This window comes from Somniosus microcephalus, chromosome 6 (assembly GCF_052327205.1).
Source record: "Somniosus microcephalus isolate GS21.2 chromosome 6, FLI_Smic_1.0, whole genome shotgun sequence".
NCBI classification, from domain to species: Eukaryota; Metazoa; Chordata; class Chondrichthyes; order Squaliformes; family Somniosidae; genus Somniosus; species Somniosus microcephalus.
Window position 1 is genome coordinate 118,332,776 of NC_140992.1, and position 27,583 is coordinate 118,360,358.

A 27,583-nucleotide genomic window follows, 5' to 3' on the forward strand; every position below is an offset into this window, starting at 1 on the left:
ACACCCAAGTGAGATAGGAGTCTCAACCCTGGCACAGCCGCAGGAGCAGCAGACTGCTGGCTAACCCTCACAGGCTTGCCACCCCAGAGGACGCCCGGCAAAGGTGTCGAGACAGGAGCTGCAGGAAAGTGAGCAAGGGGCCTCCACATCTGCTGAAGCCACAGGGGAACCACTACGTAGGAGCACGCGTAAGAGGAAAATAAAGCACACATAGTCACAAGGGTCATCACTTGGATGAAATGTTGTGTATATTGTAAAAATGCCATCAGTTGGTTCTTGTGCATAAAAATTCTGATGGCAACTGTTTCAGTTCTGGCGTGTGTCATTTCGCGAATGGGGCTTTCACATTGAGGGCTTAGGATTACTTGCAGTTGTCAGGATGCTGGTCATATAGCTAGGAATCCGGAGGGTTTGGCCATTGTCGATGCTCAGGTAAGAAGCTGCAAGGCAAAAGAGTTTGATTTACTAGGCTAAGCAAATCTAGCCAGGATGAGTGCGTTCCTTGCATCCCAGGCAGCAATATTCTCGCGTAATGCTGCCGCTGGTTGATGGGCCTCTGCAGGATGCTCGTTTTTGCCCTCCTCCTCCTCCTCATCATCATCATCATCTGAGGAGGGTATGTGAGGAGCCACTTGGTCCTCAGGAATCTGCAAGTTACGACGCTGTGCCATGTTGTGGAGTGCACAGCAAACCACGACGATTCTGGAGACCCTGGCTGCTGAGTACTGTAGGGCTCATAGATCCCTGAAGGCAGCAGAATAGGTGGATAAGGTGGTTAAAAAGGCATATGGGATACTTGCCTTCATTAGCCGAGGCATAGAATATAAGAGCGGGGAGGTTATGATGGAGCTGTACAAAATGCTGGTTAGGCCACAGCTGGAATACTGTGTGCAGTTCTGGTCACCACACTATAGGAAGGATGTGATTGCTTTGGAGAGGGTGCAGAGGAGATTCACCAGGATGATACCTGGGCTGGAGCGCTTCAGCTATGAAGAAAGACTGGACAGGCTGGGGTTGTTTTCCTTGGAGCAGAGAAGGCTGAGGGGGGACCTGATTGAGGTGTACAAAATTATGAAGGGCATAGATAGGGTAGATAGAAAGGAACTTTTTCCCTTAGTAGAGGGGTCAATAACAAGGGGGCATAGATTCAAGGTAAGGGGCAGGAGGTTTAGAGGGGATTTGAGGAAGAACTTTTTCACCCAGAGGGTGGTTGGAATCTGGAACTCACTGCCTGAAAGGGTGGTAGAGGCAGGAACCCTCACAACATTCAAGAAGCATTTGGATGAGCACTTGAAATGCCATAGCATACAAGGCTACGGACCAAATGCTGGAAAATGGGATTAGATTAGACAGGGCTTGATGGCCGGTGCGGACGCGATGGGCCGAAGGGCCTCTTTCTGTGCTGTAGAACTCTATGACTCTATGACTCTATGGATCCACCTGATCTATCCAGGCATCTGAAGCGCCTCTTCAGCAAGCCGATGGTTTGCTCGATTATGGATCTGGTGGAAATGTGGCTGGAGTTGTAGCGCTCCTCAGCTTCGTTGGCTGGCCTCCTCAACGGCGTCATTAGCCAAGTCCTCAGGGGACAGCCATTGTCTCCAAATAGCCATCCGTGAAGTTGGTCTAGCAGCCTGAATAGCGGAGGCACACTAGACTGGCGCAGTATGAAGGAGTCATGGCAACTGCCAGGGTACTTGGCACAAACATGCAAAATCTCCTTCTTGTGGTCACCCACCAGCTGAACGTTAAGGGAGTGGAAGCCCTTGCGGTTGACAAAAATACCTGGATTGTGATGGGGAGCCCTAAGGGCCACATGTGTGCAGTCAATGACGCCCTGCACCCTTGGAAAGTCTGCCAGATGAGCTAATCCAACCGCTCACGCTGTCACATTTGCGCGATCCCTGGTGAAATGGATGTGATTGTGTGCAAGGGCAAAGAGGGCATCGGTTACCTGCATGATGCAAGTGTGTGCGGCTGACTGGGAGATGCCGCTGATGTCTGCTGATGAACCCTGGAATGAGCCTGAGGCCACAAAGTTGAGTGCGGTGGTGACTTTGCTGGCCACTGGTAAGGAGTGTCCACCTGGTCCTCTGGGCAGCAGGTCTTGCTGTATCATTGCGCAGATGTCAGTCACTACCTGTCGCGAAAGTCGGAGCCGCCTTTGGCACTGCTGCTCAGTCATGTTGAGGTAGCTGACCCTGTGTCTGTAGACCTTGTTTGTGGGGTATCTCCTGCACCGACGGGCTTCCATGCGCTGGCCCCTTCTGGCCTGTGCTGCCTCAGGTGGGTGAGCAGCAGCCTGTCGTTCCTGCTGCTGCTGCTGTTGCTGGTGCTGCTGTTGTTCCTGGTTCTGCTGCTGCCGCGCCTGGTGCTGGAGTTCCTTTAATGCCATGAAGGAAGGAGAAAAATGGCTCCCATGCTTCTGGTATATGCCTCCGTTGAGGAAGTGCTGAGTGACGGTGGCGAGAGGGGTTTCCCAGGAGTTCACACTGGAGATGTGTGTGAGGCTCCAACCTTCCACAGGTGTGGTTAAGCCTGGTAAAAGTTGCCCCAGGCCTGAAACAACAAAGCCCTGCCACTTGCAAATGATGACTGATCAAATCTCCTCTTTAATGGTTGACCTGCAGCTGATAGTCAGCAAGCCAATAGTGCTCACGCCAGGTTTCACAGGCGTGATCCCCACCAGGCGTGTTTTACGTGGGAAAAGGGTTAAAAATGCAAGGGCCTGTTAAAGTGGGATTATAAAGGCCAATTATTGCTGATTAAGGGCCTTAAAAACCAGTCCCGCCTGTTGGAGGCGGGACTGATTCGGGACCATCAGACATGCCTGGGTTAAAATGGCTCGGGGTCGGGAACCAGGCGGGCGATTGGGGGTCCCGCCCACCAGTTTTAGTGATTTTAACCCCCCCGCGCCTCAAAGCCCGCCTCAGGCTCAGTTAAAATCGACCCCAGTGAGTGGGCAGTAAGGTGGCCGATGGCGTATAATGTGTGGAAATGTGAGGTTATTCATTCTGGTAGGAAGAATAGAAAAACAGAATATTTTTTAAATGGTGAGAAACTTTTAAATGTTGGTGTTCAGAGATTTGGATGTCCTCGTGCAAGGAACACAGAAAGTTAGCATGCAGGTACAGCAAGCAATAAGGAAGGCAAATGGCATGTTGGCCTTTATTGCAAGGGGTTTGGAGTATAAGAGTAAAGAAGTCTTGCTACAATTGTATAGGGTCTTGGTGAGACCACACCTGGAGTACTGTGCACAGTTTTGGTCTCCTTATCTAAGGAAGGATATATTTGCCTTGGAGGCGCTGCAACTCGCCAAGGCTTCTTCGGTAGCACCTCTACCACCTAGAAGGACAAGGGCAGCAGACGCATGGGAACACCACCAGCTCCAAGTTCCTGTTCAAGTCACACACCATCCTGACTTGGAAGTATTTCGCCGTTCCTTCATCATCGCTGAGTCAAAATCCAAGAAATCTCTCCCTAACAGCACTGTGGGAGTACCTTCACCACAGGGACTGCAGCGGTTCAAGAAGGCGGCTCACCACCACCTTCTCAAGGGAAATTAGGGATGGGCAATAAATGTTGGCATTGCCAGCGACGCCCACATCCCATGAACGAATAAAAAAAAAGGTTCACAAGATTGATTCCTGGGATGAGAGGGTTGTCCTATGATGAGATTGTGTAGAATGGGCCGAAACTCTCTGGAGTTTAGAAGAATGAGAGGTGATCTCATTGAAACATACAAGATTCTGAAGGGGATTGACAGGGTAGATGCTGAGAGGTTGTTTCCCCTGGCTGGAGTGTCTAGAACTAGGGGCATAGTCTCAGGATAAGGGGTAGGCCATTTAAGAATGAGATGAGGAGGAATTTCTTCATTCAGATGGTTGTGAATCTTTGGAATTCTCTGCCCCAGAGGGCTGCGGATGCTGAGTTTTTGAGTATATTCAAGGCTGAGATAGATAGATTTTTGGACTCTAGGGGAATCAAGGGATATGGGGATAGTGCGGGAAAGTGGAGTTGAGGATGATTACCAGCCTTGATCTTATTGAATGGCAGAGCAGGCTAGAGGGGCCGTATGGCCTAATCCTGCTCCTATTTCTTATGTTCTTAGGGGGAAAAATTCAGTATCGCCCCGTTTGGTGCGCCATTATCGGCCATGTGCAAAGTTTAGCGCCTAGCACTAATTATCGCCTCCAATGGAAAACTTGTCTTTTATCGCCCCTGGAGGTGATTGGAGCACTACATCAGGCGCTTCACAGCTGTCTTAAGGCGCAAAGGCCGAGGAGCGAGGCGCTACCTCAGTGTGCTGGTGAAGCAAGGAAGGGAAAATCAAAATGAACCTGCAAACTGCTGCTCAGTACCCAAAACTCCTTCACACAGCGTTGAATCTCTCCAGAAGTCTCTCTCTCTCTCTCTCAGAATGCATAGTGCAAAAGTGTCACCAACAAAAAAAGGCAGGAAGTGGCTGCCTTTAAATAGCGCTCCCCCAGTCCCTTTCTGACTGCAAAACGCTCCCCTCAACCTGTCGTTGCTAGCGGCAGGCGGTAAGGCAGGGGGCACCACTCCATATCCGGTCTGGGGAGCTACCGGGGCGTTGCGCAGTCGACTGATGTCACAATCTGCCGGCGCAGGAGATCATGGCGATAGTGTTTAGCGCCACCGCAAAATGTCCAGTTAATTTTGCGAGCGGCACAAATATCGCCACGCCCGGGCGCTAGTTGCTTTGCGCTCCATTAGCGCCCTCTTAAGGCACTAACAGGAGGCGCAAACAACTGAATTTCTCCCCCTTAAATTCTTAATTTTGTTTAAAATACAATAATTCCGCTCTTTCCTGATACTGAAAAATCACCCACCCGAAATTCAAGAGGAGTACCCAAACATAGCAATGAGGTGAGAACAGGTAGGATTTTTTTTAAAGTTTTTTCTAAAGCATTTTCAGATGCAGTAATATTATTTTTGTAAAGAGCTGTGACCTGTTAGAGATTAAATAAAGCTACTAATGAGGTTTATAAACCAACTGTTGATCTATATTGGTGTATGTTTGAGAAAAATAGCAACTCATGATTTCCTACCAAAGCTCATGATTTCGAAGAGTTTGTCTCATGATTTATGAGATGGTGGGGTTTGCATTCATGTCATTGCTGCTATTAAAAAAAATCAAACTCCAGTCAAACAATTAATTTACTCAGAATTATTTCTACTAATTGCTTACCTTTTGATACCAGTCATTCAAAGGAGTGTCTTCAAACAGTTCAGTGAGATTCAAGGGTAGAAGGACGACATTACTTATTGAGGAAAGCAAAGGGATGCCAGCATACTCAGCCTGTGGATACTGTGATAAGTTGCCACTGAATCCCTTCATAAAGTAATAGACACGTTTGTCTGGGTTTAAACGAGCAGCAGACTCCACTGAACACATTGCCAATGGTGCTGGCTCCACTTTGTCAGTCGTCTCCACAAATATAATCCCAGGTTTTATGGTTGGGTTTGAAAGATTTGGGTCAGCTTTATCTTTCATCTGGGATATTTCCAAGATGTAGTTTTGAATAGACTGATAGGTGTCCAGATTCCGGTATCTATACATCATCCCACAAATTGCAATCGTGAGGATAAAGGGAAACGCCTTATACAGGGAAACCATGGTGTGGTGCTGAGATGTTTCTTCACAGGCTCCTGTGAAACATAAATTTGAAGGATTTTTTTAGTAATGAAGCACATTACTATTGATGCTTGTACTGAACTCAATCAGCGTTTATTTATTTTCATAAAACACATATAACAATCACGTCATTGACGGCAGCAAAAATGCTGGCAAATCATATTCTTCGAGCACATAAGATGGGTGAGAGAGAGAAACCAGGAAATTATAGATCTGCTAGTCTAACATCTGTTCTGCAGATCCTTGTGAGACACCCCAAAATTGCACCGATCCTTGTGGGTCACCACTTGTGAGGGTGCCAGTCAGTTCCTTCAGTAACCCCTAGATGGCACCTTCACTGGTTGGTTTCCCTTTGCCAAATTGTTACTTGTTTACTTAACTGCCTTTTATCTGGTTTATTGGTTTCACCTGTTTTTGCTTGTATTTAAGTTGTGTGGTTTCTTCCCTCTGGGCTCAGGCCTCACAAGGTGCTGTGTCTTGACTAGGTGCTCAGTTTTGGACAAGCCGGTTGCCCTGTGGTAGCTTGTCTTGAGCTCAGTTTGGACAAGCCGGTTGCCTCATGGTAGCTTGTCTTGAGTTCCTATCTTGACTAGCCATTTGCTTATGTGGTAGCTTGTCTTGAGCTCCAATGTTTTGTAACTGTTTACCTGTGTGATTCTAGTAAAGTACTGTTATTTAAGACTGCATATCTGCTTCTCGCCTCGTCTGTCTGCACTTGGGTCCAGAACCAGCCTCGCCCGGACAGCACGGCCCCGTGTCTACACGGCCCCGTGACAGCCACCCTGACACCACTAGTCACTTCCTTCCAGTTTGAGAACATGCCCATTATCCCTACTCCTTGGGCAGAATTTTAATGGGGCAGAATTTTAATGGGGCAGGCAGGTTAGGGCTGGAGGTCACCGGGGTTGGGGGGGTGACCGGTGAGGGTGGGGGTGGGTGAGAGTTAGAGTGGGTGACCGGGGGGTGGGATCTGCCTCAGAGCCTGATTTGAATGGGAAGCCCGTGTGTCCAACCCGCAGCTAGCCAGATTGAGAGGTTGGTTGGATCCGTGTGGGTTGGCCTGCAGCACTAGGCCGCACAGAGCAAGGAGGGAGGGATCATGTGCAAGCCGGGGTCAGCCAGAGGAGCAGTGGGGGTGGGTTCTGAAAAGATCGCGGGAGTGCCGGAGGAGCAATGTGGGGGGAGTCCAGAACATCAGGAACGCAGGCCGGGATCAGCACGATGGGGGGCTGGGTGATGGGTGAGAATCAGGGGCTGGGAGGAGCTCGTGAGTGGTCTGAAGGGATCAGGGGCCGGGAGCAGTGTGATAAGGTGGGGCAGAGGAGCGGGGGGGAAGGGCTTGTGGGGGAATTGTAGTCCTTGAGGTAGGCCTGGGGGGAATGCAGAGGCCTGGGGGGTGATTGGAGGTGTCGTGGGGGTTTCTCCGATCACGGGGGTGGGTAGGCAGGGACCCTGGATTCATGAGGTCAGTGTAAACGCACTTTCCTCCTGGATGCAGCAGTTTTTGCCTTGCATTAGTTGGTGGGTTTCACAAGGTATTAAAGACAAAATAGAGGTTAAAGAAGAGGCTTCCAGCCTCATTATAATATTTAAATAGACAACCCGCCTGCTGGCAGCAGATTCTCTGCCCCCCACTCCCCCGCCCTGCCTCCATTAAAAACAGAAGTGGGTGGGTTGGAGGCGGGTTCAGGTTGGGTTTCACATTTTTAGCACTTTAACTGACCCCACACCTCCAACCTGTTGGCATATGGAACTCGGTTAATTCAGCTTCTGAAAGGTGTTCATGTTTAGTTCATTCAATATAGGAGAAAAATGTGGTAGGCATCATTAGAGAGAGAGAGAGATACAGATTTCACTTAACAATAGCTGGTGTTCACAACCAACTGGCCTTGGATATGTTTACCATAGCAAGGACAAGACATCTTACATGAAAGGTTGTTGATGCAAAATGTAGACTTGTGTATCTGTACATTGCAGTAGCCAGAGACTACCATAATTGGGCAATGCCAGCTCCAGCATGATAAGGAAACAGTGTATAAATATAGCTTTTTCCTTTGTTCAAGCAGCATGAAAAGGGACCTATGCCTAGGTTCATGTTCTCTATCTGTAACTGTACTCCACTTGTAAATTGCTTTTTATACTGAAGTTAAAGAATATAATGATTATAACCAGATGTCTGAATTTGTTACAACTCAAGTGAACAACAGAAGTTTCTTTAAGCCAACATTGGTGAGCCGAGCGAAGGACGTGATCTTGTTGTTGTTTGAAAACCGGGGGCATTGAGAAGGGACTGAAGTCCATCCTCAACCATCAGGAACTCAATCGCAAATGAGCTCTGGGTCAGGAGTTAGCCTACTTTCACCAATGACAAACCAAGGCAATGCAGCAGGACTCAGGTTAAAAGAACACATACATGTGTGAGAGTATTCAATTTGATAAGCGGGTATAGCAGATACAAACTTATATAGTGTTTGATCATGAAAGTGGCTGAAGGACCACTGTACTATAGTCCTCAATCTCTTAAAGGCATCATAGAAAGGGGGAACTTGTTGTAAGTGGGGAAATTGGAGACTGATTGACATGATCTTGTCATTCATGTGGAAATAACTTATGAAATGATACTGGGCGGCCTGCTGGTGGCGCTGTCCAGGGAGAGTATAAATACTCGGGCATGGGCCCAGCTTGCTCAGGACATTCTTTAACAGGAAGTAGTGAAGGACACAACTAGATCTCCATGTTGAAAAACAGTTGATTAAAGCCTTGTTTAATACTCAGACCAAGTGCCTAGTAGTTTTCTTACATCACTGATCACCTCCAATAAAGTGTGCAAGTTTTAAATGGTACAAAGACTGAGGGAATAAAATAAAAAAGATGGCATTTGTTTGTTTGGGTATGTTTTCTTCAATTTACGTGAAGTGACATAATGGCGCCTGAAAAAGTTTTGATCCAGCTTCTTATAAACCTACAAAGAAGTTAACCCTATCCACTGACAGCTGTTTTCTTAATTCAGCAAGGAAGCACTTTTGTATTGCTGGATGTAAATTTATATGGGGCATTATTAAATTTCAGTTTCTTAGTTTAGTGGGTATTCCCACACGGTGACAGAAGGAAATTATGAATTGTCAAATTAAGCAGAGCCACAATGAATTTTCACTTCAGGGTCAGGTTGGGTGCGTGTGAGTCATGTCTTTAGTGGATAGCCCTTGTCACCAAGCAGCCAGCAGGATCATCTTCCTATGGTTGCAGACGAGCTACACATTGAGGGAGTAGAAGCCCTTGCGGTTCACAAACACTCCTGGGTGATGTGGGGGTGCCCCGATGTCCACATGTGTGCAGTCCATGACACCCTGCACCTGTGGGATGCCAGCCAGAGCTGCAAAGCCAAGTGCCCGCTCAGTAATATTGGCTTCAGCACTGGAAAAAATCACAGAATTGGCTGTCTTGTTAAACATTACATCGGTGACCTGGGTGATGCATCACTCACTTTTTTACTTTAAAATTCCCCCCTTTGTCTTCTACCGCCTAACCAATCTCCTAACGAGATGAATAATTTGCCTTCAATTCCTTGAGCTTTCATTTGAGCTAACATCTTCATATACGAAGGCTTATCGAATGCTTTCTGGAAGTCCATATAACATCCATAGACATTCCCCTGTCTACTACTGTAATTACTTCCTCAAAAAATTCAATTGGTTCGTTGGACGTGACCTACATTTATAATTCCATGTTGGCTCTCTCTAATCAGCTCAAATTTATCTAAGTGCTCAATCACTCTGTCCTTAAATATAGATTCCAATAATATCCCCGCAACAGATTTTAAACTAACAGGTCTATAATTTACTGGTTTCCCTTTTACACCTTTCTTAAATAATTGAGTTACATTTGCAATTTTCCAATCTAAAGGTACAATTCCTGAATCGAGAGCGCTTTGGAAGATTATGGCTGAAGCATCTGCAATTTCCTCACCTACTTCCTTTAAAACCTTGGGTTTAAAATCCTGGGGATTTGTCAGTCTTTAGTCCCATTATTTTTTCTAATACTGTTTTCTTGCTTACGTTAACTTTAGTGAGTCCCAGTCCTTGATTCATTATTAATTCCCTGGAATATCAGGTATATTATCCTCTTCCTCTACTGTGAAGACTGACACAAAGTAATCATTCAACAAGTCTGCCATTTTATCATTTTCATTTGCAATATTAGCCCCATCTGTTTATAAAGGGCCCATATTACCCTTGACTATCATTTTCTTCTAATATATTTGGAAAAACCTCTTGTGTTAATCTTGATTGCCCTCACAAGTTTCTTTTCATATTCCCTTTTTGCAGCTCTGACGATCTTTTTTGTTTTCCTTTGCTGTTGTTTATATCTATCCCAGTCCCTGGATCTACATTATTCTTTGCAATTTTATGTGCTCTTTCCTTTAGTTTTATGTTATTTCTCACCTCTTTTGTCGACCACAGCTGTTTTATTTGTTAAGTGGAGCTCTTTCGCTTTAAGGGTGTACATTGGTCCTGAATTAAGCTCAATTCTTTTTGGAACACCTCCCTCTGTTCATCTGTAATTTTACCCGATAACAATTTTAAGAACATAAGAACATAAGAAATAGGAGCAGGAGTAGGCCAATCGGCTCCTCGAGCCTGCTCCGCCATTCAATAAGATAATGGCTGATATGATCCTAACCGCCAATCTACTATCACAGAACCATCTCCTGAATCTAACAGAATTAGACACATGAAATAGGAGCAGGATCAGGCTACACGGCCCCTGGGCCCGCTCCGCTACCCACAGGGCCATGACCAATCCGAACCTAGACTCATGTCCAAATTCCTGCCCGCTCCCCGTAACCCTTAATTCCCTTTACTTCTAGGAAACTGTCTATTTCTGTTTTAAATTTATGTAATGATGTAGCTTCTACAGCTTTTTGGGGCAGCATATTCCATGGACCTACCACCCTCTGAGTGAAGTAGTTCCTCCTCATCTCAGTTTTGAAAGAGCAGCCCCTTATTCTAAGACTATGCCCCCTAGTTCTAGTTTCACCCATCATCGGGAACATCCTCCCCGCATCCACCCGATCCAACCCCTTCACAATCTTAGATGTTTCAATAAGATCGCCTCTCATTCTTCTGAACTCCAATGAGTAGAGTCCCAATCTACTCAACCTCTCCTCACATGTCCATCCCCTCATCCCCGGGATTAACCGAGTGAACCTTCTTTGTACTGACTCGAGAGCAAGTATGTCTTTTCTTAAGTATGGACACCAAAACTGTATGCAGTATTCCAGGTGCGGTCTCACCAATACCTTGTACAACTGAAGCAATACCTCCCTATTTTTATATTCTATCCCCCTAGCAATGAAAGCCAACATTCCATTGGCCTTCTTAATCACTTGCTGCACCTGCATACTAACCTTTTGAGTTTCGTGCACCAGGACCCCCAGATCCCTTTGTACTTCAGTACTTTCCAGTTTCTTGCCATTAAGATAATAACTTGCTCTACGATTTTTCCTGCCAAAGTGCATAACCTCACACTTTCCAGTATTGTATTCCATCTGCCAAATCTCTGCCCACTTACTTAGCCTGTCTATGTCCCCTTGCAGGTTTTTTATGTCCTCCTCACTCACTACTTTCCCTCCCATCTTAGTATCATCTGCAAACTTTGATATGTTATACTCGGTCCCCTCCTCCAAATCGTTAATATAGATTGTAAAGAGTTGGGGACCCAGCACTGACCCCTGCGGAACACCACTTGTTACTGATTGCCAGTCTGAGAATGAACCATCTATCCCAACTCTCTGCCTTCTGTTAGATAGCCAATCCTCTATCCATGCCAGAATATTACCCCCAATCCTGTGATTTTTTATCTTAAGCCATAATCTTTTGTGTGGCATCTTGTCAAATGCCTTTTGGAAGTCTAAATACACTACGTCCACTGGTTCCCCTTTATCCACCCTATATGTTACTTCCTCAAAGAATTCCAGCAAATTTGTCAAACATGACTTCCCCTTCATAAAGCCATGCTGACTTTGTCCCATTAAATTATGTTTATCCAAATGTCCTGTTACTGTCTCCTTAATAATCGACTCCAAAATTTTACCTACCACAGATGTTAGGCTAACCGGTCTATAGTTTCCAGCCTTCTGTCTACTGCCCTTTTTAAATAAGGGTGTTACATTAGCAGTTTTCCAGTCTGCCGGGACCTTTGCTGAGTCCAGGGAGTTTTGGAAAATTATTACCAATGCATCCACAATCCCTACCGCCACTTCCCTCAAGACCCTAGGATGTAAGCCATCAGGTCCAGGTGATTTATCCGCCTTGATTCCCATTATTTTACCGAGTACCACTTCCTTAGTGATTTTGATCATGTTTAGCTCCTCCCCGCCATAGCCCCCTGTTTGTCCAGTGTTGGGATATTCTTAGTGTCCTCTACTGTAAAGACTGATACAAAATATTCATTCAGTGTTTTTGCCATCTCCATATTTCCCACCATTAATTTCCTGGTCTCATCCTCTAAGGGACCAACATTTACTTTAGCCACCCTTTTTCTTTTTATATAACTATAAAAACTCTTACTATCTGTTTTTATATTTTTTGCTAATTTACTTTCATAATCTATCTTCCCTTTCTTAATCAATCTTTTTGTTATTTTTTGCTGTCTTTTAAAGTTTTCCCAATCCTCTATCCTCCCACTAGATTTGGCTACCTTATATGCCCTTGTTTTTAGTCGAATATTATCCTTAATTTCTTTACTTAGCCACGGATGGCTGTCTTTTCTTTTACACCCTTTTCTTCTCAGTGGAATATATTTTTTTTGGAAGTTGTAAAATAACTCCTTAAATGTACACCAGCATAATAAGGCGCCATGCTGACCAAATCATCAAGTCATCCGAAAAGGGACAACCTACACCACCACGCTATACATCTAACGATGAAGTAGAGATACCCATATCTACCTCCGATCCGGTGATACTGGAACCCGATGAACCCGACACTGGCCTTCAAGCCGAATCAGCCTTGCCAGAAGAACCTACTACACCACCAGAAACTACTACACCCCCGAGGCGTTATCTGGACCGAGTCAGGAAGCCTCCTGAGAGACTAACTTATAATTAATTAATACAGCAATGTATATTATTTTGCATATAACATGTAATTAATAATTACTTAAAATATGATGTACTGGTTAGCTAGAAGGGGAGGAATTGTGGTGTATGTGCCTTTAAGAGCAATTGTGGTGTATGTGCCTTTAAGAGCCCCAGGTGTGCGTAATGCCGGTAATTGCCACTTGGGCTATATAAGCCTGTGTATTGTGTATATCCTTTAGAATCCCCCCAGACTTGCGTAGTAAATACCTATGAACCAACTCCTGTCTTCAGTGTCTTTATCTACACACGGACACTACAGTGGCGACGAAGTGGAAACGGACTTACCTGCAATTCGGCAGCACCTCAAGGACATCGATTCCTCCAGCGTCCAGAAGACTCAAGGAAGTTATAGAAACTGTGGTTTCACCAGCTGGCCAAGCTGGTGGCAGGTACTGCGCTAATCCTTCCTGGGCGTCAGGCTGGGGCTCCAGCATCGGGCTCTACAGCTGAGACAGGCAGCGAAATCGGAGGCAAGCAATAACGGACTGGGAGGGTGCACTCGGGAGACGGCCGGCGTGGCAAGCAGGTCAGCGTTTAGACCTCCGTCGGGAACGAGTCTCCAACAGTGAATAAACGGAAACCACAGTAAAACAGCGTTGTTATCGGTAGCAGCGGCGGGAAAGCGCAGGAAGCGCCATATCGTTGCTACAGAGAGAAAAAAAAAAAGCGCGGGAAGCGCCATATCTTTTTTTTGAAATGCCTAAGTCTGGCAATATTGATGCTTTTGATAACGAAACAGAGCCTAACTTTGGCAATATTGATGTTTTTGATAACAAGATAGAGAATTGGACCACATATGTAGAAAGAGTGGAGGTGTTTTGCACCGCAAATGGAATAAAAGATGAAGAAAAAGCTTCAGTGCTTCTGGATCTAATGGGCGCAGAAACATACAAGCTGTTACGCAACTTAATCACTCCAGCCGAACCGATGCACAAGAATTTTGAGGAGATTGTTGATACCCTACACTGCCAATTCGAGGCAGGACTGTCAGATTCTCTGCAAGACAAATTCATCTGCGATCCCCTAAGTGTAGAAACACAAAAAAAGGTATCTTCTGGAAAAGATTTAACACTGGACAAGGCTTTCAGTGCAATAGGAGCGGCAAAGATAAAGCAAAGGCCACAGGACTTCGGCGCCCATGAAATGACACGGGGTTTCAAGAGATGTTATCGCTGCGGCAGATCCAACCATGACCAGAGGGATTGCTGGTTCAAAGAAAAAGCATGCAGGCGATGCGGAAAGATGGGACACATTCCACGTGTATGCCGATCTGAAAATAAAAAATCCACTAACGGGAAAAGAATCAATGAGGAAAAGCACAGAAAGGTACAAATGATGACAGACAGTAGCTCCAAAGACCAAAAGAGCGATAGCGACTCCGGGAACAAGAGACTAAGCTCTCTCAAATTACATAATGTAATTGCCAATGAAGATTACCAGACCATTTGGGTTACCCTCATAATAGCAGGGTCCCCAGTTAAAATGGAGCTAGATACAGGATCAGCTCTAACCGTAATAAATCGACGAGATTACGAGAGGCTATTTTCGCATATACCTCTAAAAGACACATCCATTATCTTAAAAACATATACGGGGCAGAAAGTATACCCCAAAGGAAAAATAAAGGTGCCTGTGGTATACAATGGCAAAGAAATACAAAAGTTGTATTTATACATTCTACAAGATGGTGGTCCACCGTTGTTGGGACGTGAATGGATAAGGAAGATACGTTTAGACTGGCACTCCATTCAGGCACTGACGGTGACCAGTAAGGAAAAAAACAAGGATGACATCATACCTGAACGATTAAAAGACATCTTGGCCAACGCCAAAGAAGTGTTTCAAGAGAAACTAGGAACCTTGAAAGGCATCACCGCCTCAATAAAAGTGGAAGATGCAGCAATTCCAAAATTTTTTAAGGCAAGACCGGTGCCATACGCAATACGTCCGGCAGTCGAGGCAGAGCTGGAGAATTTGGAAAAGGCAGGCATATTATCCAAAATAGATTGGAGCGAATGGGCAACACCCATCGTTCCAGTCATGAAAAAAGCATTGAAAAATAACTCTGAGGAACAGAGAAAAATTCACATCTGTGGGGACTTTAAGGTGACTGTAAACCCGGTCCTTCACACGGTACAGTATCCTCTTCCGAGGATAGAAGATATTTTCGCCTCACTATCCGGAGGAAAACGTTTCACAAAAATTGACTTGGCACAGGCATATCTACAGATGGAGGTTGAGGAGACCTCTAAAAAGTATCTCACAATAAACACACACAAAGGCCTGTACCAGTACAATCGACTGGTTTTTGGAGTAGCATCAGCTCCAGCTATCTGGCAAAGAGCTATGGAGCAAGTCCTGCAAGGGATTCCGGGGACTCAGTGTTACCTAGACGACATCCTTATAACAGGAGAAAACGACAACGAGCACCTTGCCAATTTGGAGCAGGTGCTCACTAGGCTGAAAGAACGGGGCCTACGAGCAAATCGCCCCAAGTGCGAATTTTTCCAAAATCAGATATCATATTGTGGCCACATAATTAATAAGGAAGGGTTGCATAAGTCACCTGAAAAAATTGAAGCAGTTATAAAAGCCCCAGCACCTGAAAATGTTTCACAATTGAGGTCATTCCTGGGATTAATAAATTACTATCATAAATTTTTACCGAACTTATCAACTATTCTACACCCTTTTAATGATCTTCTACACACAGGAGTGATTTGGAAATGGAACGAAGACTGTAAACGTGCCTTCCATAAATGTAAAGACTTAATCACATCCGAGAAAGTTTTGGCTCATTACAACCCATCACTACCAATCAGACTGGTGTGCGATGCATCCCCTTACGGCATAGGAGCGGTATTGTCCCATAGATTCCCTGATGGCTCGGAACGGCCGATAGCTTTTGCGTCACGCTCATTGAACTCAGCTGAGCGTAACTATTCCCAGATAGACAGGGAAGCACTCAGCCTGGTATGGGGAGTGAAGAAATTCAACCATTACCTACACGGACAAAAATTTACCTTGCTGACTGACCATCAACCCCTCATCTCCATATTCAACCCTAAGAAAGGTGTCCCCATTATGACGGCACAGAGACTACAGAGGTGGTCCCTTTTTCTAGGGGCACACCAATACAACATTGAATACAAAGGGTCATAACAGCATGGGAATGCTGACGGTTTATCGCGCCTGCCGTTGCCAACAATAGAAGAGGCACCTACAGTAGACCCAGTAGAGATATTCCACTCTACCATAGTGGAATGTCTACCGGTGACAAATTCTGCCATTGAAAGGGAGACCAGAAATGACCCTACTCTCTCACGGGTCTACGATTTAACAATGAAGGGATGGCCAGCACATGGCGAACCACTGTTGCCAGCATTCTCGCAAAGAAGAGAACAGCTGTCAGTGTGCCGAGGAACTTTAATGTGTGGATCCAGAGTGGTGATTCCACCCAAACTCCAGGATAAAGTGCTAAAGGAGCTTCACGAGGGGCATCTGGGTGGAGTGAAAATGAAGAACCTAGCTAGGGCGTTTGTATGGTGGCCAGGTATCGATGGAGACATCGAAGACATGACCAAGAGCTGCCTAGGATGCCAGAAGGTCCAAAATGCTCCTCCACAGGCCCCTCTACATCCATGGGAGTGGCCCTCATCTCCCTGGCAAAGGGTGCACATCGACTTTGCTGGTCCATTTATGGACTCAATGTTCTTAATCGCAGTTGATGCACACTCCAAGTGGCCAGAGGTAATAAAGATGTCCTCCACCACCACGGAAAAAACCATCACAGTATTAAGGACCATATTTGCCAGGAATGGGCTGCCGGAACAGATATGTTCTGATAATGGACCGCAATTTGTGTCCGAAGAATTCAGAAAGTTCTTAAAGAACAATGGGGTAAAGCACTACACGTCCGCCCCATACCATCCCGCCACCAATGGATTGGCTGAAAGGTTTGTCCAGACCTTTAAGAAGGCCATAAAGGCCATGGGTAATGAAGACATAAAACTTCAGCACAAGGTGGATAACTTCTTATTTGCATATAGGAATGCAACACATATGGTTACAAACCAAACTCCTGCCATGATGTTCTACAATAGAAACCTAAGATGCCGGCTGGATTTGGTCAAGCCCAACATCCGAAGGGACGTGGAGAACCGGCAGTTTCAGGGCATGAATGAAAGGCCAACTAGGGCCTTCCAGATAGGCCAACCGGTTTTGGCCCGGGACTACCGTACCGAGAAATGGCAGCCTGGAACTATCTGCACACGACTAGGACCACTGATGTATACCGTGGACATCGGAGAAAGCATAATAAGGTGCCATGCTGACCAAATCATCAAGTCATCCGAAAAGGAACAACCTACACCACCACGCTATACATCTAACGATGAAGTAGAGATACCCATATCTACCTCCGATCCGGTGATACTGGAACCCGATGAACCCGACACTGGCCTTCAAGCTGAATCAGCCTTGCCAGAAGAACCTACTACACCACCAGAAACTACTACACCCCCGAGGCATTATCCGGACCGAGTCAGGAAGCCTCCTGAGAGACTAACTTATAATTAATTAATACAGCAATGTATATTATTTTGCATATAACATGTAATTAATAATTACTTAAAATATGATGTACTGGTTAGCTAGAAGGGGAGGAATTGTGGTGTATGTGCCTTTAAGAGCAATTGTGGTGTATGTGCCTTTAAGAGCCCCAGGTGTGCGTAATGCCGGTAATTGCCACTTGGGCTATATAAGCCTGTGTATTGTGTATATCCTTTAGAACCCCCCCCCAGACTTGCTTAGTGAATACCTATGAACCAACTCCTCTCTTCAGTGTCTTTATCTACACACGGACACTACAATCATGTATCGTCTTGCCCTTTAATCTATTTTCCCAATCCACTCTACTCAATTCCGCTCTCATACCTTCATAGTCTCCTTTATTCAAGCTTAGCATGCTTGTTTGAGATCCAACCTTCTCACCCTCTAATTGAATATGGAATTCAACCATGTTATGGTCACTCATTCCAAGGGGATCATTTACTAGGACATTTTTAATTAATCCTGTCTCATTACACAGGACCAGATCTAAGGTTGCTTGCCCCCTGGTCGGTTCAGTTACATACTGCTCAAGAAACCCATCCTTAATACACTCAATGAACTCATCCTCAATTTGCTGTCATCAGTCTCATTCTCCCTCCATTAAAGAGAGCCTGACCATAATCTAGACTCTACTAACTGTGTTAAATTTCTCCTTTTCAAACCTAACATTGAATTCGATGATATCATGATCACTGTTAGATAACTGTTCCCTTATTCTTAGATTATTAACTATGTCTGGCTCATTACTCATTACAAAATGTAGTATGTGTAGTGTATGTAACCTGTACTACCTTAAGAGGATACCTTAAGGTGATGGGCTACTTTTTGATGGCTCCTGTACATTGTAGTACCAGTGGTGACCACACCGGCATATAAACCCTGCGGAGCAAAGTGTATCTCAGTTCAGCCCTGACCCTCAATCACTAAAGACCTGTTTACTTACTTCTGTAGTCTGTGTCCTGTTATTCAGTATAACTGCATTTGAAAACACAGACTCAACAGTGGCGACGAGTCTGATCTTACCTAGCGGCAGTTTTGCATCAAAGGAAGCTTCGTCCTCAGAAATGGGCGTCGAACAAGGGCATCCGCCCTCAACATCCTGCTGAGCACTGCATTGCACGGGAGGCCATCGGGAACCCGGGTTGGTTTCTGGCCACAAAGTCAAACATCAGTGAGCATCCCTTCGACGACAGCGGCGGGTAAGCCCGATCGAGCGGCACGGGGGGGGGAAGTCGGCCGAGTTGTCAGTGGGAGAAGGGGAGGGAAGACAACAAAAAGGGTGGAGAACACGACCGCAGCTGGTGTCAGGGGCCGGACTGCAATCGGGGCAGAGACGCGCAGCAGCCAGAAAAGCGTTTATGGCCACAAGGACCGCGGGAGCGGCGGGGAACAAGAACAGCAGCGCAGGGGAAAATAAAGGATCGCTGGGAGGCGTGGATGGCAACAGCGCGGGAATCGCCATTTTGAGTCGGCGGGGGAAGAAGACAAGCGCGGGAAAAGCCGCCAAGCGCGGGCAAAGCCGCCATCTTGAATAGGAATTTTTTTTTTTTTTTTTAAATAAATAATAATATCCGAAGGGAAAGGAGAAACTCAGCAAGGATGCCAAAAATGGGTAACATCACTGCTTTTGATAACGATGTGGAAGATTGGGCCACTTATGTGGAACGCATCGAAGTTTACTGTACAACGAATGAGGTACCGGATGATAAGAAAGCACTAACCCTATTAAACCCGATGGGTGCGAAGACGTATGGGTTATTAAGGAACCTTGTAACACCAGACAAACCGGTAGGGAAGAGTTTCGCAGATATTGTTACTATCCTGCAGGAGCATTTAAACCCCACGCCACTGCTGATAGCGGAACGATTTAAATTCTACAAAAGAATTCAACTTAAAGAAGAAAGCAACACTGAATTCCTAACAGAACTGCACAAGTTATCAAAGTACTGCCAGTTCGGAACAGGACTAGCAGACGCACTGAGAGATAAGTTTGTGTGTGGGCTCCTAAGGGAAGGAACCCAGAAGCGACTGCTAGAGGAAAAGGACCTTACGCTGGACAAAGCTTTCAGCATTGCAGCATCCCACGAGGCAGCAGCATGGGGTGCTGCAGAGATACAGCAAAGGCCATTGGAATTCAGCACCAATGAAATGGCATTGGGCACAGTAAAGTGCTATCGTTGTGGAAGGACAACGCATGACCAGAACCAGTGCTGGTTCAAAGATAAAGAATGCAGGCAATGTGGCAAACTTGGTCACATAGCGAGAGTATGCCGGTCAGGAAAGAAGACCAGCAACAAAAAGTCACCGCAGGAGAAGTACAAAAAAGTACACAAGGTGACAGAGAACAGTTTGGGTGAACAGAAGATGGATTCAGACTCCAGCAGTAAGGGACTGGGTTGTCTGAAAATACATAATGTGGGTAACACAGCAGACCACCAAACTATCTGGGTCATGCTTCGGATAGCAGGAGTCCAAGTGAAGATGGAATTGGACACTGGGTCGGCATTAACGGTCATGAATAAGCAAGATTACAAAAGGTTATTCTCGCACATTCCCCTGAGGGATACGGAGATTGTATTGAAAACATACGCGGGGCAAATAGTATACCCCAAAGGAAAGATAAAAGTAAATGTGGTCTACAATGGTAAAGAAAGTCAGAAAATGGACTTGTATGTGTTACCTGATGGAGGTCCGCCACTACTAGGACGGGAATGGATCCGGAGAATAAATGTGGACTGGCATTCCATACAAGCACTGACTGTAGATGCCTGTAAGGAGGACGACGTCAAACATAAACGACTGTCCAAAATCTTAGACGATGCTAAGGAGGTGTTCCAACAGGGACTTGGAACACTGAAAGGAATTACGGCAACCATCAAGGTTGAAGAACATGCAAACCCAAAATTTTTCAAAGCCAGACCGGTGCCTTATGCGATACGGCCTGCTGTGGAAGCTGAGCTGGAAGGGCTAGAATGTTCAGGGGTACTGTCCAAGGTGGACTGGAGCGAATGGTCTACATCCATTGTTCCTGTCATGAAGCGTTCGTTGAGCAACAAGCTGGGGGAACCTGGGAAGGTTCGCATCTGTGGCGATTTCAAGATCACTGTTAATCCGGTTCTTCACACGGTGCAATATCCGCTTCTGCGGATTGAAGATATCTTCGCTTCGCTGTCTGGCGGGAAACACTTCACTAAGATAGACCTGGCGCAGGCGTACCTACAGATGGAAGTTGATGAAGCGCCATGTCAGTATCTCACGATCAACACGCATAAGGGCTTATATCGGTATAATAGACTGGTTTTTGGAGTGGCATCAGCTCCAGCGATTTGGCAAAGGGCCATGGAGCAGGTATTGCAGGGAATCCCAGGCACACAATGCTACCTGGATGACATCCTGATTACAGGAGATAACGATAAGGATCACCTCGCGAATTTGGAGCAGGTGCTCATCAGATTGAAAGAATATGGGCTCAGAGTTAATCGCCAGAAATGTGAGTTCTTTCAAAAGCGAATCTCGTACTGAGGCCACGTCATTGACCGGGAGGGGCTCCATAAGTCACCTGACAAGATCGAAGCTGTTGTAAAAGCTCCTGCACCGGAAAATGTATCCCAGTTGAGGTCGTTCCTCGGGTTGGTTAACTATTACCACAAGTTTCTTCCAAATTTATCCACGGTGTTACACCCGCTAAACACTCTTTTGCAAATGGGAATACCATGGAAGTGGAGCGATGATTGTAAGCGGGCTTTTCAAAAGAGCAAGGCACTGATCACCTCTAAGGAAGTGTTGGCTCACTTTAACCCAACGCTGCCTATTCGCTTAGCTTGTGATGCTTCTCCATATGGTATCGGGGCAGTGCTCTCACGTAAGTTTCCAGGTGGCTCGGAAAGGCCAGTCGCTTTCGCATCCAGATCATTGACCTCCGCTGAGCGCAACTATGCTCAGATAGATAGGGAGGCCCTCAGCCTCGTGTCGGGAGTTAAGAAATTTAACCATTACCTGCAAGGCCAAAAGTTTACGCTGCTGACAGATCACCAGCCATTGGTTTCCATTTTCAACCCTAAGAAGGGTGTTCCGGTAATGACGGCGCAGAGGCTTCAGAGATGGTCCCTTTTCCTAGGGGCACATCAATATGATATCGAATTCAAAGGTACAAAGCAACATGGTAATGCTGATGGGCTGTCGCGCCTGCCACTACCTACAGCAGAAGAGGCACCGGCAGTTGACCCTGTCGAGATATTTCACTCGACTATCATCGAATGCTTACCAGTCACCAATGCGGGTATGGAGAGAGAGATCCGAAATGACCCGACACTGTCTCGGGTCTACGACTTGACAGTAAAGGGATGGCCAGCACATGGCGAACCACTGTTACCAGCATTCTCAGCCAGACGAGAACAGCTGTCCATATGTCAAGGAACATTGATGTATGGAACAAGGGTGATTATTCCTCCTAAATTAAGGAAGAGAGTTCTGAAAGAATTGCACGAAGGTCATCTGGGAGGAGTAAAGATGAAAAGCCTTGCTAGGGCTTATGTGTGGTGGCCAGGTATCGACAAACAAATAGAGGATCTGACTAAAAGCTGCTCAGGGTGCCAAAAAGTTCAAAATGCACCTCCAATTGCACCACTGCATCTGTGGGAATGGCCTTCAGCCCCATGGCAACGTGTGCATATCGACTTTGCAGGTCCATTCATGGATTCCATGTTTTTGATAGCAGTAGACGCACATTCTAAATGGCCAGAAGTGATTAAGATGTCAACCACTACCTCTGAGAAGACAATTGCAGTTCTAAGAACCATATTTGCAAGGAATGGGTTGCCGGAGCAAATATGTTCAGACAACGGACCACAGTTTGTGTCAGAAGAATTCCAGAAATTCATGAAAATGAATGGGGTGAAACACTATACATCTGCCCCATATCATCCGGCTACAAATGGGTTGGCCGAGAGATTTGTACAAACGTTCAAAAAGGCGATAAAGGCCATGAGTGAAGACCATATTCCACTACAACACAAGGTGGACAATTTCCTGATGGCGTATCGAAACGCCACGCATGCAGTGACAAATCAAAGCCCTGCCATAATGTTCTATAACAGAAGGTTGCGGTCCCGGTTGGATTTGTTAAAACCCAATGTGCGACGGGAAGTCGAAAACAAGCAATTCCAGCATGTAAAAAACAAGGCCACTCGTAGTTTTGAAATAGGACAACCAGTGTTGGCCAGGGACTATAGGGATGATAAATGGCAACCTGGAACAATTCATGCACGACAAGGACCCTTGATGTACACGGTAGACGTTGGAGAGAACGTAATACGACGTCATGCTGACCAACTTGTGGAATCAAGAACAAGGGTCGACCCCATGTCTACGGCAGAGACACCAGTTGAAGAACTTATTGAGCCTGTAGCATCTACCTCAGACTCGAATGTATATGATGATGTTAAAACCATAGGAGATCAAGTGGATGAGTCACCCCAGCAACGAGAACCAGAGACCCCTGAAAGGCGTTATCCGGGCCGGATCAGGAGGCCTCCTCAGAGACTGAATCTTTGAACAGTTCTTGTGCGTAAATTGTATATATGTTATCCATGTAATGTTTAAGTTGGGGTGTACACTGTTAAGCTAAAAGGGGAGGAATTGTAGTGTATGTAACCTGTACTACCTTAAGAGGATACCTTAAGGTGATGGACTACTTTTTGATGGCTCCTGTACATTGTAGTACTGGTGGTGACCACACCGGTATATAAACCCTGCAGAGCAAAGTGTATCTCAGTTCAGCCCTGACCCTCAATCACTAAAGACCTGTTTACTTACTTCTGTAGTCTGTGTCCTGTTATTCAGTATAACTGCATTTGAAAACACAGACTCAACAGTATGTCCTGCGCTCTTTTTGGGTTATTAAAAAAAGAATGAAAGACTTGCATTTATATAGCGCCTTTCATGACCACCGGACGTCTCAAAGCGCATTACAGCCAATGAAATACCTTTGGACTGTAGTCACTGTAGAGCATATTGCCCCAGAAAACTATCTTGAATGTACTCAAAAAATTCTCTACTTTTCTGACTTGAGCTACTCTGCTCTTCCCAACTTTAAAACAACTTTGCTTTTGTTACAGGCCTCTCTAATCTCTGAATTCTGCCACTGTGCTGCTGCTGTCAAGAAGCCTGTAGACAACTCCCATTACAGTTTTAAGTCCTCTCTTATTCCTTAATTCGAATCAGTCTCCACTGTTTGCTTTCCCGAACCTATAACTCTCTTACTATATTTCCTAATGACTTAGATAGAACAATAGAGAGCCATATATCCAAGTTTGCCAATGACACAAAGATTGGTGGCATAGTCAGTAGTGTAGACGGGTGCATATCATTACAAAGAAACGTTGATAAATGAAGTGAGTGGGCAAAACTGTGGCAGATACATTTCAACGCAAGTAAGTGTGAGGTATTAAATTTTGGACCAAAAAAGGAGAGATCCAAGTCAATGTTGACTCTCATGTTTTTATCGACCATGCAGCGCCTTTAATGGGCAGCACGGCCCAAAGAAAATGAGTGGAAACGTTCAAAATTCCACGCCTGCTCGGTTTTTCCCTTTTACAGCCGGTGAGCCGGTTGCTCGGGACCTCCAGAACGCTGCGTGGCTGCGCAGCTTAAAGGGAACATTGAGCCAAGTATTTTTCAAAAGGTGAAAATCTAAGAATGGTGGACATGCAAAGAGCTTTAGGGATCCATGTACACAGATCACTAAAATGTAGTGTTCAGGTAAAAAAATAATCAAAAAGGCTAATGGAACGTTAGCCTTTATATCTAGAGGGCTGGAATATAAAGGGGAGGAAGTTTTGCTGCAGCTATACAAAGCCCTGATTAAACCACATCTGGGATACTGTGTACAGTTTTGGGCACTGCATATATTAGCCTTGGAAGGAGTGCATCACAGATTCAGCAGATTACCAGGGCTGCAATGGTGTAATTCTGAGGCGAGATTACATAAAGTAGGCCTGTATTCCCTGGAATATAGGTGGTTAAGGGGTGATTTGATTCAGGTTTTAGGAGTTTGGAAGGAATTGATAGGGTAGATCGAGAGAAACTTTTTCTGCTGGTGGAGGAGTCTAGGAGAAGGGGCAATAACTTTAAAATCAGAGCCAGGCCATTCAGGAGGGAAGTTAGGAAACACTTCCTCACGCAGAGGGTGGGAGAAGTGTGGAACTCTCTCCCACAAGAAGCAGTAGATGCGAGCTCAATTAATAATTTTACATCTGAGATTGATAGATTTTTGTGAACCAAGGTTATTAAGTGACAGGGAGTCAAGGTGGGTGGGTGGAGTTAGGATACAGATCAATCATAATCTCATTGATTGCAAACCTGGCTCAACAGGCTGAATGACCTACTCCTGTTCTTATGGCTGTGTATTTCTAATCCTTCTCGACCTATCTGCAGCCTTTGACATGGTTGACCACACCATCCTCCTCCAACGCCTCTCCACCGTCGTCCAGCTGGGTGGGACTGCACTCGCCTGGTTCTAATCTTATCTAGTTGTAGCCAGAGAATCACTTGCAATGGCTTCTCTTCCTGCTCCCGCACCATTACCTCTGTTGCCCTCCAAGGATCTATCCTTGACCCCCTCATATTTCACATCTACATGTTGTCGCTCGGAGACATCATGCGAAAACACAGCTGACGACAACCAGCCCTACCTCACCACCACCTCTCTTGACCCCTCCACTGTCTATAAATTGTCAGACTGCTTGTCTGACATCCACTATCGGATGAGCAGAAATTTCCCCCAACTAAATATTGGGAAGATCGAAGCCATTTCCTTTGGTCCCTGTTCTTTAGCGATCGATCCATCCCTCTCCCCAGCAGCTGTCTGAGGCTAAAAATTACTGTTCACAACCTTGGTGTCATATTTCACAACGAGATGAGCTTCCGACCACATATCTGTGCCTTCACTAAGTTACAAATTCAAAACTTTATTTCACTGTGCTTTATCATATAATATCATTATTTTATGATTAGTGCTGATCAGTCCGATTGCTTCACTATTTATATCTGAGAAACACGGAAAGAACAAGTTTGAGAGACAGGACTGAGGGAGCAGAAATCTTTTCACCTGCGCTGACATGTCGATTTTGTATTATTCTAAATACTGCTCTCCGGTTAATAGTGTAAAAGGAAACAATGGGACGTGACATAGCCAAGACCATTTAAAATATGACAAGAAAATCCGAATAATGTTACAAAGGAAGGATTTTAAAAGTCGTTGTCACCCACCTGTTGAAATGCGCCAGTGATCCACTGATCTCGAGCTGATGGTTGGTGTACGATCATTTGTTTCGATAATCAACAAGCCCTGTGGCTTTTGGCACAGATGCAAATTTCAACATCAGGTGTGGCTACATCAGGAAACTGCATTAAAGTGCAAGGTCAGGTAAAGGATTGTTGCTTTTCCACTTTTGAGACGATAGAGCAACATTTCAGACAGTCAATTGCAGAACTAAAACACCCACATATTATTAGCATCGTAAGTCATAATGTAAAAATAAAATGTTTCTATGGAGAAAGTGGCAGCATTACAAATTGCAGGATATGGGAAAATAGCCAGAAAGTGGGATTGATTGGATTGCTCTTTGAAAGAGCCGGTGCAGCCTCGATGGGCCGAATGGCCTCTTTCTGTGCTATTCTATTCTATGATTCTATGAACCCAGTCATTTAAAACGTGGGAGCGATTACTTCCCCTTTATCTGATTGCATTCTATTCTACGCCCTCTAAAACCAAAACATTCTCACCCTGCCTTGTTGTCCTTTGTGTACAGATGACATTTAACTGGTCATAATGCTGCCAAATTATGACCAAGATATTGCTGAGAAATGCATTGACGTAATTTGAGAGAGAAATGTAAGAGACAAGAAATGTTTGTGAATTACCCGCATCTCTCCCAGCGTGCTGCTGAAAAGTTGCAGGCTGAATAATGCTTTTAAAAAGCTGACAGAAATTTCCTGTTGGCCCAGGCAGATGGAAGTGTAGAAGCCCAGTAAAAAATGTTAATTCTTGACACTTTCATGTAGATTTTCCTTAATAATGGGATTCCCATCAAAGCAGGACTTTGGTCCACTGGTGTGACCAAACTTTGAAAGTAAGAAAGACTGGCCTTTATATAGCACCTTTCACAACTATCGGACGGGCCAAAGCGCTTTACAGCCAATGAAGTACTTTTTTGACGTGTAGTCACTGTTGTAATGGAGGAAACACGGCAGCCAATTTGCGCACAGCAAGCTCCCACAAATAGCAATGTGATAATGCCCAGATAATCAGTATTTGTTATATTGCTTGAGGGATAAATATTGGCCAGGCCACCAGGGATAAGTCCCCTGCTCTTCTTCAAACTAGTGCCATGGGATCTTTTACGTCCACCTGAGAGAGCAGACGGGGGCCTCAGAATAACGTCCCATCTAAAAGGTGGCACCTCCAACAGTGCAGCACTCCCTCAGTACTGCACTGGAGGGTCAGCCTAGATGTTTGCGATCAAGACTCTGGAGTGGGACTTGAAGCCAAACTTCTGACTCAGAGGTGAGGGTGCTATCAGCTAAGCCACTGGCTGACTCTGAACCAATGCTATTTTGCTGGGTTGGGATATTTTGTTTTTGAGAGTGGGCTTCTAGTGGTATTTGCGCCATCCATTGGGAGCCTACCTGGGGAGGAGGGGTTGGGGAAGAGTGAAAGCTAGTCCCTGCTACAGCATTTTCTGGCTGCAGCAACTTAAGGAGCAGAATGCTGAGTGTAAAAGAGTCCACAACAGCATCTAAATGCGACACAAAAGATGCAACACCAAGGCACGGAGCCCATATGGTTTCAAACTCTACTGTGGAGACTCTATTGGCCCAAATAAGGGAAATGAGGGATCAGTAATTTGGTACCAAGGTGAGGAAGCCAGCCAAAGAAATGGTGTATACACAGGAAAGAATTTGGCTTTGGCAGTCACTGTCTTCTCCACCAATCCTCCCTGGCAATCCAGTGCTGGAAGAAGTTCAAAATAACAACAGAAAATGCTGGAAACGCTCAGCAGGTCAGGCAGCATCGAAGAGAGAGAAAGAGAGTTAACGTTTCGGGTCAAGGACCCTTCATCAGAACTGGAAAAGGTTAGAGAAGTAACAGATATTTTAGCAAGTGCAGGGGC

The 27,583-nt window shown here is 45.5% G+C and overlaps 1 protein-coding gene across 1 annotated transcript in view; it reads right to left on the bottom strand.

The window, feature by feature from the left end:
• Nucleotides 1-25,843, bottom strand: part of LOC147116034 (uncharacterized) — a 31,652-nt gene extending 5,809 nt beyond the window's left edge. The window contains exons 1-2 of the mRNA XM_085990757.1: nucleotides 25,680-25,843; nucleotides 5,213-5,673 (exon numbers count right to left, since the gene is read on the bottom strand). Coding sequence (XP_085846883.1) covers nucleotides 5,213-5,641 — 429 coding nt within the window. The 5' untranslated portion in view covers nucleotides 5,642-5,673; nucleotides 25,680-25,843. The remainder of the gene's footprint in view (nucleotides 1-5,212; nucleotides 5,674-25,679) is intronic.
• Nucleotides 25,844-27,583: the final 1,740 nt, after the last annotated feature.